The sequence below is a fragment of the Ixodes scapularis genome, unplaced genomic scaffold, assembly GCF_016920785.2.
Source record: "Ixodes scapularis isolate PalLabHiFi unplaced genomic scaffold, ASM1692078v2 PGA_scaffold10__122_contigs__length_95168666, whole genome shotgun sequence".
Lineage (NCBI taxonomy): Eukaryota > Metazoa > Arthropoda > Arachnida > Ixodida > Ixodidae > Ixodes > Ixodes scapularis.
The window spans coordinates 31,710,454-31,723,151 of NW_024609836.1; the positions used below are offsets into that span (position 1 = coordinate 31,710,454).

At 44.4% G+C, this 12,698-nt stretch overlaps 1 protein-coding gene across 2 annotated transcripts in view; it reads right to left on the reverse strand.

Annotated features, from left to right (window-relative positions):
* LOC8029488 (homeobox protein Meis1) overlaps positions 1-12,698 on the reverse strand; it is a 356,592-nt gene that overhangs the window by 251,136 nt on the left and 92,758 nt on the right. For both annotated transcript variants that reach the window (XM_042287647.1, XM_042287649.1), the window contains exon 6: positions 12,085-12,360. In XM_042287647.1, the coding sequence (XP_042143581.1) occupies positions 12,085-12,360 (276 nt within the window). The remainder of the gene's footprint in view (positions 1-12,084; positions 12,361-12,698) is intronic.

The following is a 12,698-nucleotide window of genomic DNA, read 5'->3' on the forward strand; positions in this document are numbered from 1 at the left end:
TTGTAACTTATAGAGCACCAAATACCACTTCCATTCTTACCTTGTCCTAAAAGTATTTGTACCCATCTAGGTAGATAATGTCTATAATCCTACGTCTGAGTATACCTCTATGACAGCAGGGTGCATCGCTGGTTATGCATATTTATGCAATTGGCCACTTGTACGTGATTCCAAGTTTTTCTGCGGTTAATCTTAACCTTATTTTGTTGTTCAATTCACTTAAAAGAGCCTTTGTAGACGGGTTTCCGAAACGTAGGGACACTGACGCGGGGCTTTTGCGACGGAGATTCTGCACGCATGAAAATCGTGCCACACCCTTTTCGAGCAACTGAATCATGTTGCTAACTCCGATAAGCTGTGGTGACTTACATTGAACTCGTGAAAACATCGCTTTTGTGCCGAATATGACTCATATTTTACCCCAAAGTTCGTACAGTGAAGGCAGACTTGTACACGTTACTAAAAAATAGTAAGGAATTACATTTACAATTACTCAAGGCTAAATTGTAATTTATTACAATTACAATTACCCTCCCATAAAAGTAACTGACCGTTACCCCAAAACGTAATCCGTTACTTTCGTGGCGTTACTTTCAACATTGTTGTCCTCAAGTAACAAACAAAAGGAAGAGGAATTATTCAAGTTCTTATTGTTGCAACCTCTTCCATTTAATGACCTTGAGTGTTTTAGCAACAGCTGGCTCTCGAAAGTCTCGTCAAACATCTTGCGGTATTTCTTACTCAATATGTCGACTGCTACGCTGAACACCATTTGAGCTGAGGCACTGGATGGGAGTGCCAAATTGTTCCTCACGAATGTTTTATGCTCTGCGTTGAGCTTTTTCAGCGAAGCAAGGGAAGTACTATTTACCTCGAAGATAGAACAAAGCTTCGTCGTTGAAGCCGTTGCCTGATATTCGAGAGATTTAGTAGATATTCCGATACCCGCGATAACGATACCTGATAACGATATGATGGATGCGCAAAGACGGCGGCGAAGTATCGGATATCGTTATCGGAGTCATCGGACCGAGCTACTAAAATTCTCCATTGTTTAAATCGCGAAGCTGTGGAAGTCATCAATAGCAAAACATAGTTTGTAACAGTAAGGTGATAATTAAATAATAAATAAGGTTTGGCTCGATATTCTTCTTCCTTTGGTTCTGAACAGTTCGAGCCCCACTTGAGACGTTGGTGAATAAAAAAAGTTTCCAGTATATAAATATAAGTAATAGAAGAAAAAGAAGGACACTCATAACAACAATTAATTAGAACGTCGGTTAAAACAAGGAAATGTATACGCACGTTTGCCGTGTGCACCTTTCTTGGTGCAGTTCAAAAATGCAGGGTGCACGAACCGACTGCAGTTTACTCCGGTGTTCTCCAGATAGACGTCCGCTGATGCCACGAGCAGCGAAGGGCAGAGAAGTAAGCTGCGCTATGGTCCCAATCACGAGTTTAACTCTCTCCTCAAGCCCAGAATATCAAGTCTACGTCAGCCACCATTATGTTTTATTTGTAAAAATATCTGCTCGAGATAAGATGCGTTCTGCTGGGGCGAAACCGGAAGAAGAAGAAACGAAGACTATTACCATTTTCTAAGTGCTCGCAAAAAGCTGACTCAAAAAGGGTAGGGTAGACGGAGCGTTGTCTCGTGTGGTGACATTATGAAAACGGTCGTAGTCACTATAACCGGGAAGGACATTGTTAATCCTTTTCAGTGCACTTACCACCTCGGGCTTCCCGAAGAGGCACACGATAACTTGGTGTCCTCCTCTCCCCGTCTTCGATCGAAAAAAAAAAACAAACAAAAAAAACAAGGGGATTAAAAAAAGCGGAAATAACTTCCCCCCCCCTTTTTTTTTTGTAGAAATGTTCATTTGGATTTTTTGACATTGTTGTTAGGGTCTAAAAAAAAAAATAGATTCAGGGGCTTGGTGTTGCAAAAAAAAAAAAAAAGGCTTTACGGAACTGAAGAGCGCCAAGCCTCCCTTTGCGCTGGTCAATTCGCGTGATTGTCACAACGCTCAACTTTACCAAAACGAAAAAAAAAAAAAAAACTTTAGAGTGAAGGGGCGGGGGGGGGGGGGGGGGGAATTGGTTCAGACAAAAAAAAAAAAGTAACGGATTACAAGGAATCCCTTACGTCAAAAATGTAAGGGAATTACTTTAAAATTACTCTAGAAAATATGTAATTATTCCGTTACTAAATTACTGATAAATGTAAGGGATTACAAGTAATTTCGTTACTTGTAACGGATTACGTACAAGTCTGAGTGAAGGTTCTCGCCTCGTCTTCCCAAAGGCGCCTTTTGTTTCCTAGAGTTTCCCCCAAAATATCTTCAAACGAAGGGAGTGGTCTTACGGAAGTAAAAATTGCCACACTAAAGGCCGGTTCAGACACTCGCGTTTGAGTGCGTTTGACTGCGTCGCGTCGAGAACGGAAAGGGAGTCACCGGCACACCTGTGCTTTGTATGAAACGTGGAATCCGATTCAAGGAATCACCTCGGCACGCGATATAAGCAGCAGGGATGTCCTGGTTTCTCGCGAATCCCGGAGAAAAGCTCACCGGAGAAAACCTCACCGGAGAAAACCTCACCGGAGAAAAGCTCACCGGAGATAAGCTCACCGGAGAAAAGCTCACCGCAAAACCGGCGGATGCGGAGAAAAACTCACCGGCCATTAAGCGTATGCGGAGAAAAGCTTACCGATATTTTTTCTTCTTTTTATACGGAGGCTGTTTTATCACGCGTAACATATATCAAATTATTATCATTAAAATTCGTCAGCTTTGTAAAACAAATGTCCTTTTTTGTAATAGTTGTTAAGCTTAATGGGTATATTGCTCCCAAATTAATAATTGCGGGCGAGTGTTTTCTGTGGCTTACTCTCTAGGCACGAAAGCCTAACTAAAAACTTCATGAACTTGAAGAACAGGAAAAAGTTTAAAAAGTTAATGATGACTACCTAAAACTTAAAAATCAAAGCTGTAAATGCCGAAAATCCAAATGTGCACGCGCAACAACGCGGTGCCTGAAATTCTCTTTGAAGCTTTTGTTAACCTTTGAAAACAGGATAAAACAGTCAATAGGATATCGAGGCTTCTTTCTTCCACGGACATGCACGTTTTCTAGCCGTTTGTGCTGGTGTTTCCACACGTTGCCTTTGTGTGATAGTGTCCTTCTACGGTGAGCCACCCATGACCTTCAGAGGTGCACACTGTCACCGTTCTTACTCGTAAGCTATACGAGAACTAGTCTTTGGTAAGGTAGGTAGCGAATAGGGCAAGTTGGTAAACGTTATACATGATGAAAACCGCTCAAACGACGACACCGGAGTGAAGACAACAAACACGACACGACGAAGCTGTTCTCGCAACTAAAATGTTGTTAGTGAAATTAACAGAAAGAAAACAGCGCAGCCGACACTGATTACATCAACAAACACCTACTTATTTATTAGGCACTACACAATGTTTGGAGCTCGAGCGGTTCACACATCACTATTCATATTAGCTCGCAAAAAAGAAACCTCTTTATTTGACAGAGCTAGTGACGGCCACGGTCACCTGTCACTAAATTGTTGCCCTTTTTACCGGTGTACGATGTTCTGATTTTATACTTGCGGCTTCATTAATTTACAAAATGGGTGATTACTAATTAGTAAACATGACCAATAAACTTCAAGGATATTACAAAAAAGAGGACATATTTTTAGTGAAGTGACGAATGCGAATTGTTTTAAATTGCCCCGTTTTACGCAGAATTAAGCTAAGCTAAAAACAAATATCGGTGAGCTTTTCTCCGTATCTGCCGGTTTTGCGGTGAGCTTTTCTCCGGTGAGCTTTTCTCCGCCGCCCGTTTCTCGCAGCCGCAACACAGTCAAACGCAGTCAAGCGTAACTGTCTGAACCAGGCTTGAGGCGCAACGCAGGACGGGAAGCGACCCCTGACAATAATGCAGACATCATTATCGAGAAAATAACTGATAGAAAATGCGAAGTGGATACAAAAAGAAGAAACATTTTTTTTTTGCTTGTTGTATATTCGACCGCAAAACCTGTATACCGTGTATGCCGCAAAACGTCGAGGTTTTTTTCTTTATTGTCTGTAAGCGGACATTGGTAAGCAGAGAACAGGACAGGAAAAGAACTAAAAGCAGGATGATCTCTCAAAATGTCAACAAAGCGTCGCCCAACGTTGAGTGCCTTTCTGAACGCAACCTACTTGAAGGAGGTGCGACCTGTGTGTGGCTATTGTGTGGGCTTTCTTTGTTGTCCGTTCACTTATTTCCGTATTCCAAGTTCGTTTATAGTGAACTCCCCATATAGGGAATATTGATTGTTGTTAAACGAAGCGTGTAAGGTACGCCACAGGAAGTGATATTCAGTGATGTCACTATTCGAAACTTTCAGCGGTGGTAGTACCGCGGTGTCAGAATCGCGCTCCTTAGCTCTTGGATGATCGGCTTCATGAAAAAAGTGATTGCTTACACCTTTCTGGCAGGAAAAAATAAAGTAAGGTTCTAAAACTGCTCGTATAAAGCAAAACTACAATTAATGTTTGCTGTTCTAGCTACGACGATCATATAGATGACAGACATTTTGATAGGGTGAAAGTTGCAACCAGCTAAAGCGACCTGTTCTTTTTTTTTTTCAGAAATGTTTTCTAACATGTATCAGTGATATATACTGCTAATTATAGTTGTACTGCATAAATAAGCCCTACAATGTTTTTTTTCTGTCTTTTTTGCCGTTTTGTGTTGTTGAGTGCTAATAAACCATTTTGGTAAACCTGACTTGCGAAACTGTATAATTGAGCTTGTCACTGAGGTCGATACAAATTACGCAATGCGGACGTATCTTCAAAAGTAATTGAGTTACATTTATAAGTATTTCTACTCTACTACCTTACAGTGAAAGTAACTGGAGTAGTATTTTAAATACTTTATGGAGCAGGTATTTCGTAACTTAAATACTTTTATCGAGTATTTTGTCCAACACTGAGTCAGAGCCAATCAGAGCTCGGCGTCGTTCTGACGTCACCACAACCCCTGCAAGAGAAGCAGACGAACTTGCGCTCCGCATAGTCGTGCGCAGAAATTGTTCGGGCGTCGTCTGTCTGTCCGTCGCTAGATTCGATTGCACCGCGCGTTGCGGTGAACGTGGGAACTACACGTTTCCGTTTTGCGCAAGCTCGGAGCGCAGCGGATGCTGTTGGTGCGGGATCGAGGATTTGGACTGGGTTTCATCCGGCGCGATGTCAAACCCGTCAGGTCGCTATAAATTTAGCACTGGAGTAGGGTGACCGTAATCTTCGGAGTCGCGGATATCTGCCAAAAACACAAACACAATAAGTTTAAACTACTCCATTTTTTTTTTCAACATTATTAATGTTAAGTTATTTTGGGGGTTCTCAATCACGTGGTGCTTTTCGTTCATTTCTCACTTTTCCGCTTCGGGGAGGAGAATACGTTGCAAGACGAGTGCACGACACGAAAGTGCTTCAACGAACTTTTGAGTTGATGTCACAACACATTCGTAATTCACGTATTCGCAAAAAAAAAAAAGAAGTTTTTTTTGTGAAATTTTTTTTGTGCTGCCTAAAATGCAAATGACCGACTCTTGAGGCAAACAATTCGTGAGCTGGATTTGGCTCACGCAGGTGGTACACGCCTCGGATGCACCACGGTGAAAATGCGGCGAGTCTTGCGTAGGAGAGGAAGAGAGAAACAGACCGCTCTGATTTCCGAGATTTCGCAACGAAATGCACGTGTCTCAACCCTCGTGCTATAGTCTCCTTTGAACCCACAAAGGGATTTAGTCAACTTAAAATCCAACACTATTTCGTGCTTCCTGCGACGATTCAGGAAACCCCAATTTCCTTCCTCACTGCACTCTATAATCAAAGGGCCGTGAATTCGCATTTCTGGAGGACACCAGGCAACAAAACACGGCGAACTACCGTTATGCCATATGACAAGCGATGCAGTCGTGTCACTTTACAGTCAATTAAAGACATGTTCCATTCATTCATTCATTCACTCATTCATTCATTCATCTGATTGAGCATTAAACTTCCAATGTGGATCGCTCTTCTTATTACACTGTATACTCTACCAGCTTACGGGTAGGTAGGGAGTATTATAACTAAATAAATAAAATAATAAGCCCTCCCGTTCCGAAACTGGAGGCCTTCTTTGCACAGTTCCCCAGATGTGCGCGTTTGTCCAGCGGCGCTATAAAAGTTAGGGCCGATTTTGGATGTTTGCAGAAACGAGAGCGCATCAAAGCGAAGACGAACCCTTTTTTTTTCATATATAATTTTTTTTTTATCTTACCGTTCAAATATTGGTTCTGCAGACTACATCATCGGTTGCCTACCTGTATACGCCGGGCGGCTCGTGCGGTGCTCGCTATTTTATTTTACCTTCGCATCTTCTTTTTGTTGTACAATATATACGAGCTTTTTATTTCGCGTTTTATCCCGACGTACGCAGCTTGGGCAATCTTTTTTTTTTTCTTTTTTTTTTTTCTATGCTTCGTGGATCTCCCTTCCGCACAGAATGCACGCCATGTCCGCGTTGTGGGCCTTATAACGGCTGGATGGTCACGGGCGCGTTTGATGGACGCTACTATATACCGTGTGGACAGAGAGAACGACGAGAATGCGTGCGTACCCTTCGGGGGTATCGGTCGCCATCTTTGAACAGCTGCGTCTATTCGGGTAAAGGGCTGCGTATGCCGTGTGAGCCATGGAAGAGTCATCGTCACAAAGCAAACATTTTTTTTTATCTACTATTTTAACTTTCCACTTCAAGGAATGAGGAAGTGTCCGAGAGACAGTCGAAAACAAAAGAACTGGAATAAATGTCATCGTGTCGATTCGATGTGGATAGCTTCATTTGGTCGCTCTATTTTATCTGCGGAATATCCAGAATAATACGATAATCAAATATGCAAATGTAACGTCAATGTAACAGAACGCTCCAATCTTCGAAATGTAATGGGAACGCGTTCCTGTCGAGTTAACTCGAACTTGTAACCGGAGTTCGTTACAAGACTGAGAAGGAACGAGAAACGAGCTTTCGTTCCTGTTTTGGGGGAACGTGGAGAATACTGGCACTGAGGCAGCGTAGAACCCGTACCCGTTACTAGAGGGCGCGGTTCTTTTTTTTTTTTTTTATAATATTTTATTTACAGACTAAAAGCAAAAATAGGGAACCAAAGGAGAATATTTCATTCAGTTCTGTGCGTCGCCCATTTGCCCCTTACTTCGCTATAAATAATCGAGAGGGCTTAGAGGGGAAAAAAAAAGTGTGCGGGGAGTACGTTATGAATGTTTTACGAGCAAAGCGCACGATTTTTCGATGGTAAAAAGAAAAAAAAAAGGTCCTTGCACACCGCGTACATAGAGACATACGCAAAACAAAACCCATTAGAATAACTTCCAATATTACACACGTGGACGCATCCATCCGTTTTGTGCTCTTTTCGCCGGAGTATACGTCGACGTTCGCAATAGTGAGTCTCAAATTTAATCGTTTCTTTACTTGTTTTCCGCATGTTTTTGTTTTGACGGGCAACGCTACGTTCTCTTCCAGTTGGAACACTTCGGCGAAATGAGCGAGGTTTTAGGTGACCGAGAAACTGCTAAGATACTTGTCTCGGCAACGTCGGAACGATTTATGCTACCACCGACGTCAGGCCGGAATGCTTCGTGAATTCAGAACTATCGCTAAGCAAAGGTGGAACTCTCACCAACAGTCAGTCTCACCCGGACACACTGGACGACGTTTAAGCTAACACTGGAGTGACGCAAATTGACATTGCGATTAATATTTGAAGCTATAACGTAATAAACCTCGCCCCGCGTTTGTTAAACAGGACCAGGCCGCAATAGCTTCGCTGTGCGCTGCGTGAAAGCGATTGCTGTCACGAGAAAGAGCAAAACTTGTAGGCGTAGAAAATTGTTTACAAGGGGACGACATTAGACTGAGTTCCATGCCCTGTCCAACTACATTCAAATCTGGATAGATCACACCAAGGCTGAGATGTATACGAAGTATTCACTGGCGGCCATAGCTGTGTGCGCGACTGCTGAGCGCGTGCTGATGGCGAGCTTCTACAGTTCTTTTGTAACGTGCATTCCGCACCCTCAAGATTGCCGGTCTTAGCAACCTATTGATGTGGGCTCGTTCAGAGCATGCGCTCTAGACATCACCCACAAATATGGCGCTTAGTGAATACTCCTTATTGTTTGCAGACGGCTGCGAAAGCCGGGCTCCACCTTTACGGCAGAAACGGCGAATGAAAAAAAAAAGAGAAAAAAAACGAAGGAATAGTAAGGCAAACGTTTGCAAAGGCTAAAGAAATAAAAACGGCTGTTTCACGACGGGCCATCAAATGCCAGATTCGAGCGACACGCTCGTGCATAATAGATCTATTTTCTAGGGTCGTCCCAAAATCGCTGGATAGAACTCTTCCCTCCTTCACGCCCTCACTCTCTCTTTCTCTCTCTCTCTCACACACACACACACACCCTTCCGCTTTCTAACGTTAGGCCCATTCCTTTTATGTAAGCGATTCACTTTTTTTTTTTCTTTTTTTGGTCGCTCGCACATCTCGTTGAGTCCTGGTGCCCGCGCGTATGTGTATGTATGTGTGTCACCGAGCTCTCAGGATCTAAATGCGTTAAAACCGCGGACAGAACGCGGTCCTCGTGGATTTAAAGTAACCCTACAAAATCGGGCAAAAAACAAAAAAACAAACAAAACAAAAAAACGAAACGAAATAACGGTTTCTACGGGAAAAAACAATGAAATATCCTGGAGAATTTCAATGTATATACAAACATTATGTTCTAGTTACAACACGGACGCGAATGTGGATGAGTCGCGCTGAGGAGTGCGGAGTGATTGTTTCACGCTCTAAAAGCCACGGTCCTGCTGCTAGTGGACAGTGGCTTTTAGAGACAGTCTACGGACACTGTCTGATGCTAGGTGGCGCAAGCTACCGCCCGTTACAAAGGGTATAGCCATCAGCATCCATTCATCCATAAACTGTTTGCAGACATGTTCGAAGCATACATCTAGCAAATATGACTCAAATGTGCTTGGGGCGTGTTCGCAGACAATTCTGTCATCATGTCCTCAACGAACCCCGTGTATTTTTTTGTATTATATATAAACTAGACAAGTACGACGAAAAATAGGATTGCAGCAAAATCACAAAACTCATAATACAATTAGATACAAAAAATAATAACAAAGGTCGTTTGAGCAGAGACAATGAACATGAGGGTTCATCTAATCAGTGTTTCTGCGCAGATCACTTTTTTTTTAGATCTAATTGTATTTTGAGGTTCGTCATTGGTTTAGGTTTTTCTTGTGTCCTCCGTGACTGACTGTCTTTGTGGCGTGCGGGAAAGTGAACTCGGTGACTTCTTTTTTTTTTTTTGTAACAAGACTTTCCTATTTAGACAGCGTAAGGTCGGTCTGCTATACTTCGTTTCACCCTATGTCCGAGCGCGGACGATGTTATGCGCAGGAGGGCCAATCAAATAGCGCAAAAAGCGCAACATCATGGCGTGCTCTCTGCGCTTGATAGGACAAGCCGGCAGAGGAGCACGCACAGAGAGACAGCGAATACCGGCTAGTCCTATCAACTGCAGCGAAAGAGGCACAACGCCATGACGTTGTGCCTCTTTCGCTGTTTGATTGGCCCTTCGGCTCATAACATCGGCCGCGCTCGGATCAAAGCTGAAACAAAGTATAGTGAAGTGAAGCGAAACTGTCCACGCTGTCGGTTAAAAATTTTGCCAGTGCAGTGCCTTTCGCCAGCTCGGGTCTTCGAGGTGCATTCCGCGGTATAGTGATAGGCGCTAGCACGCCGGTATAGGATGCTCGTCCAGATCGCAACGGGCGCAGAGACGGGCCCGGGGTTCCTGGGTGTTCTGCAGCAAAGCGAGCTTCGGCCACATGTGCTCCGAGCTGAGCTGCCCTCCTAACGCACTCGGCCACCGATTGCCCGGTCGCGTTCCCCGTTCGCGCGAATGTCTGTAATCTTCTCCGGCAGCACCGATGAATTCATTAGAAAGGGAGGTCCCGAGCGTTCCTCCCCGCTCTGCGGCTCTGACCGTCGGCCGGCGTGTCTGAGTGCGCGATGGTCTTCACGAGTCCGCTCTTTCGAGTTGCCTGCCGCTCGTGCATTATGCATGAGCCCGCGCTCTCCGGCCGTCCTCCCTTCTTTGCCTTTCGGTCAGAGAAGGTTTCTTGATGCTCTCTTCGATGCCGTCAACTTTTTTCAGCGGTTCTGTCGGACAAGCCAAGATATATATATATATATATATATATATATATATATATATATATATATATATATATTCTTTTAAACTTGCAGCGCCTTTTATGGGGCCGAAAGGATTGCTGGGAACATCCTGTACAGATCTTTTGATCTCAGTATGTAGTTGCTCGACCGGCGGATAAAGGGCGCTGACACAGGCGCCACCATTAGGTTGAATCAGTTTGGTTGGTCTCGGTTTCAACGTTCAGGCGCTTGTGTTGCTGTTTTATGTAGTTTTCGCTTAATTTTTTTTTATACAAATATGTTCCTTGAAGCACACAACCAATGAAACGGTACTGAGCCACTTTGAGGACTACGAAGTGGTTTTGTGCCTGAATTGCGGGCTTTTTTGCGACCTTCGATACATCTGATTATGGTCGGCGGCGAAACGACAGAACTGTTTGATAAGACTAGTTTCCAGAAAAAAAAAAAAAAAAAAAAAAAAACTAATGAAGAGTCTAATATATGAATGTAAAGAAGAACTAGCGAGTTTACTATTACTGTTTTTCGTGGACACCCAACTTCTAGTGAACTCCGGAGACTAAAAAAAAGTATCGTATAATGACGCACAACATTTAAATTAAAAAAAAAAAAAACGAATTATTTCAATCTGTTTTTCTTTAAAAAAAATTTACTCGAGAAATATTTCGACAATCCTACCTACGCCGAGTAGGAATTTTCTTTAATTATCAACCCTGTTAAAGTACTCATTAGCAGCACTTCACAATATTGGTCCTAGGAAATAAACCTTTTCTTAAGGGCATTTGCTTTCGGCGTTCTCAAGATATAAGTGACAGACTCATCAAAATAACTCTGACATTTGACTTCCGTAAAATTGGCCAAATAAAATTGAAGGGCAAAGAAGAAGTCTGTCAGCAAGTCTGGCTGAGGTCTATAAAGGGCGATTCGCACAACTGCGTTGAGTGCGACCCGGTGCGAGGGTAGCTATGGTAACAGCTGAGTCAGCTCCAGCAGAACGCTGTAAACACCGGTTGTGTCGGGGCCGACGCGGCTGTTGCCAGAGCAACCCTCGGACTGGGTCGGACTTAACGCAAGTGTGTGAATCACCCTTAACGCTAGGCGCCTTTCACGGACCTGTGTAAATATATCTCCATTTGTTTGAACAGATGCGCTTTACAGACTTAGGCCCCGTCGCCAGCCACTTAAGACTATATCTCAATCCGTCATCGGCAATGCTGGACTCCGGTGATTTTTATGCAGACGGCGTTTTTCTTCAGTATCAAATAGTGCGGACGGAATGGCACGTGTTAAAACAGAGTATCCAAAATCTTCGCGTGCACAAGGCAGTATAGATGTAAGCCTATACCTAAACGATCCAACCAGAGCTCGACGTTCTGACGTAACAGCGTACTATCGTCTCCTACCTTCTCTCAGTTCCTCGGCGCATAGTCTTTGTTTAATTGTCCATAAAGCACCCACAAAGACTTTCTCCGGGGTCCTACAGGCCTTTTGGATTCCTGTGCATTTGTGAAGGTATCCCAAAATTCCTGTACGGAGAGCTAGGACAGTGGGTCTTTGGGACATGTGGGAGACTGCGGGCTGGCTCTATATGACGAATCAACACACCCTATGGGAATAGGACCTTGGAAAGACAAAAAGTAAAAAGGGCAAGTTCTTGTCCTGCCTCTAACTTCTTGTCCTTGTCCGTAGCTCCTCGTGTCCTCGCCCGATGGTTACCCCACTAGCCCAAAAGTTCCTCTGTGTGGTACAGTCGCTCTCACCTGGTCCGGCGTGGAGGAACTGTCGGTGCTGTTGTGTCCCGTGGTGTCCGGGTTGTGGTGGCTCCTGCCCCCTCCTCCGCCTCCGCCGCCTCCTCCTCCCCCTCCCCCTCCTCCCGATCCCCCTCCCCCGGCGCCACCGCTGCTGTTGTGGTTGTTGTTGTTGTCGCCCAGGTCCCCGGGCTTGCTGTCGCGCTCGTCGATCACCAGGTCGATGGGCATCTTGCCCTTCAGGCAGCTGATGTATCGCTGACAGAAGTTGTCGCACAGCTCGTGTACCTGCAGGGAACGGGGAAGACAATCCTCAGCACACCGTAAGGCACATCTATACTCTAGTCGGTGACAGGTCAAGAATTTGTAGTAGACGCTCAGCCTTCAAACGTATTCGAGCTCTTCGAACGCGAACGCCGAGCGCTTGACGCGGTCGGTTCGAACGCGTTCAAAGAGTAGGGACAAAGACAGCTGGCTTTGCGTCTACCCACTAATCAATCCAACCAGAGCTCAATGTTCTGACGTCCCCGCTCACTCTCGTCTCCTCCTCTCTCTCAGTTGCTATCCGTATAGACGTTTGCAAGGACGGCCTTTGGGCGCCGCTATCTTGCTGCTGGTGTGGCGAG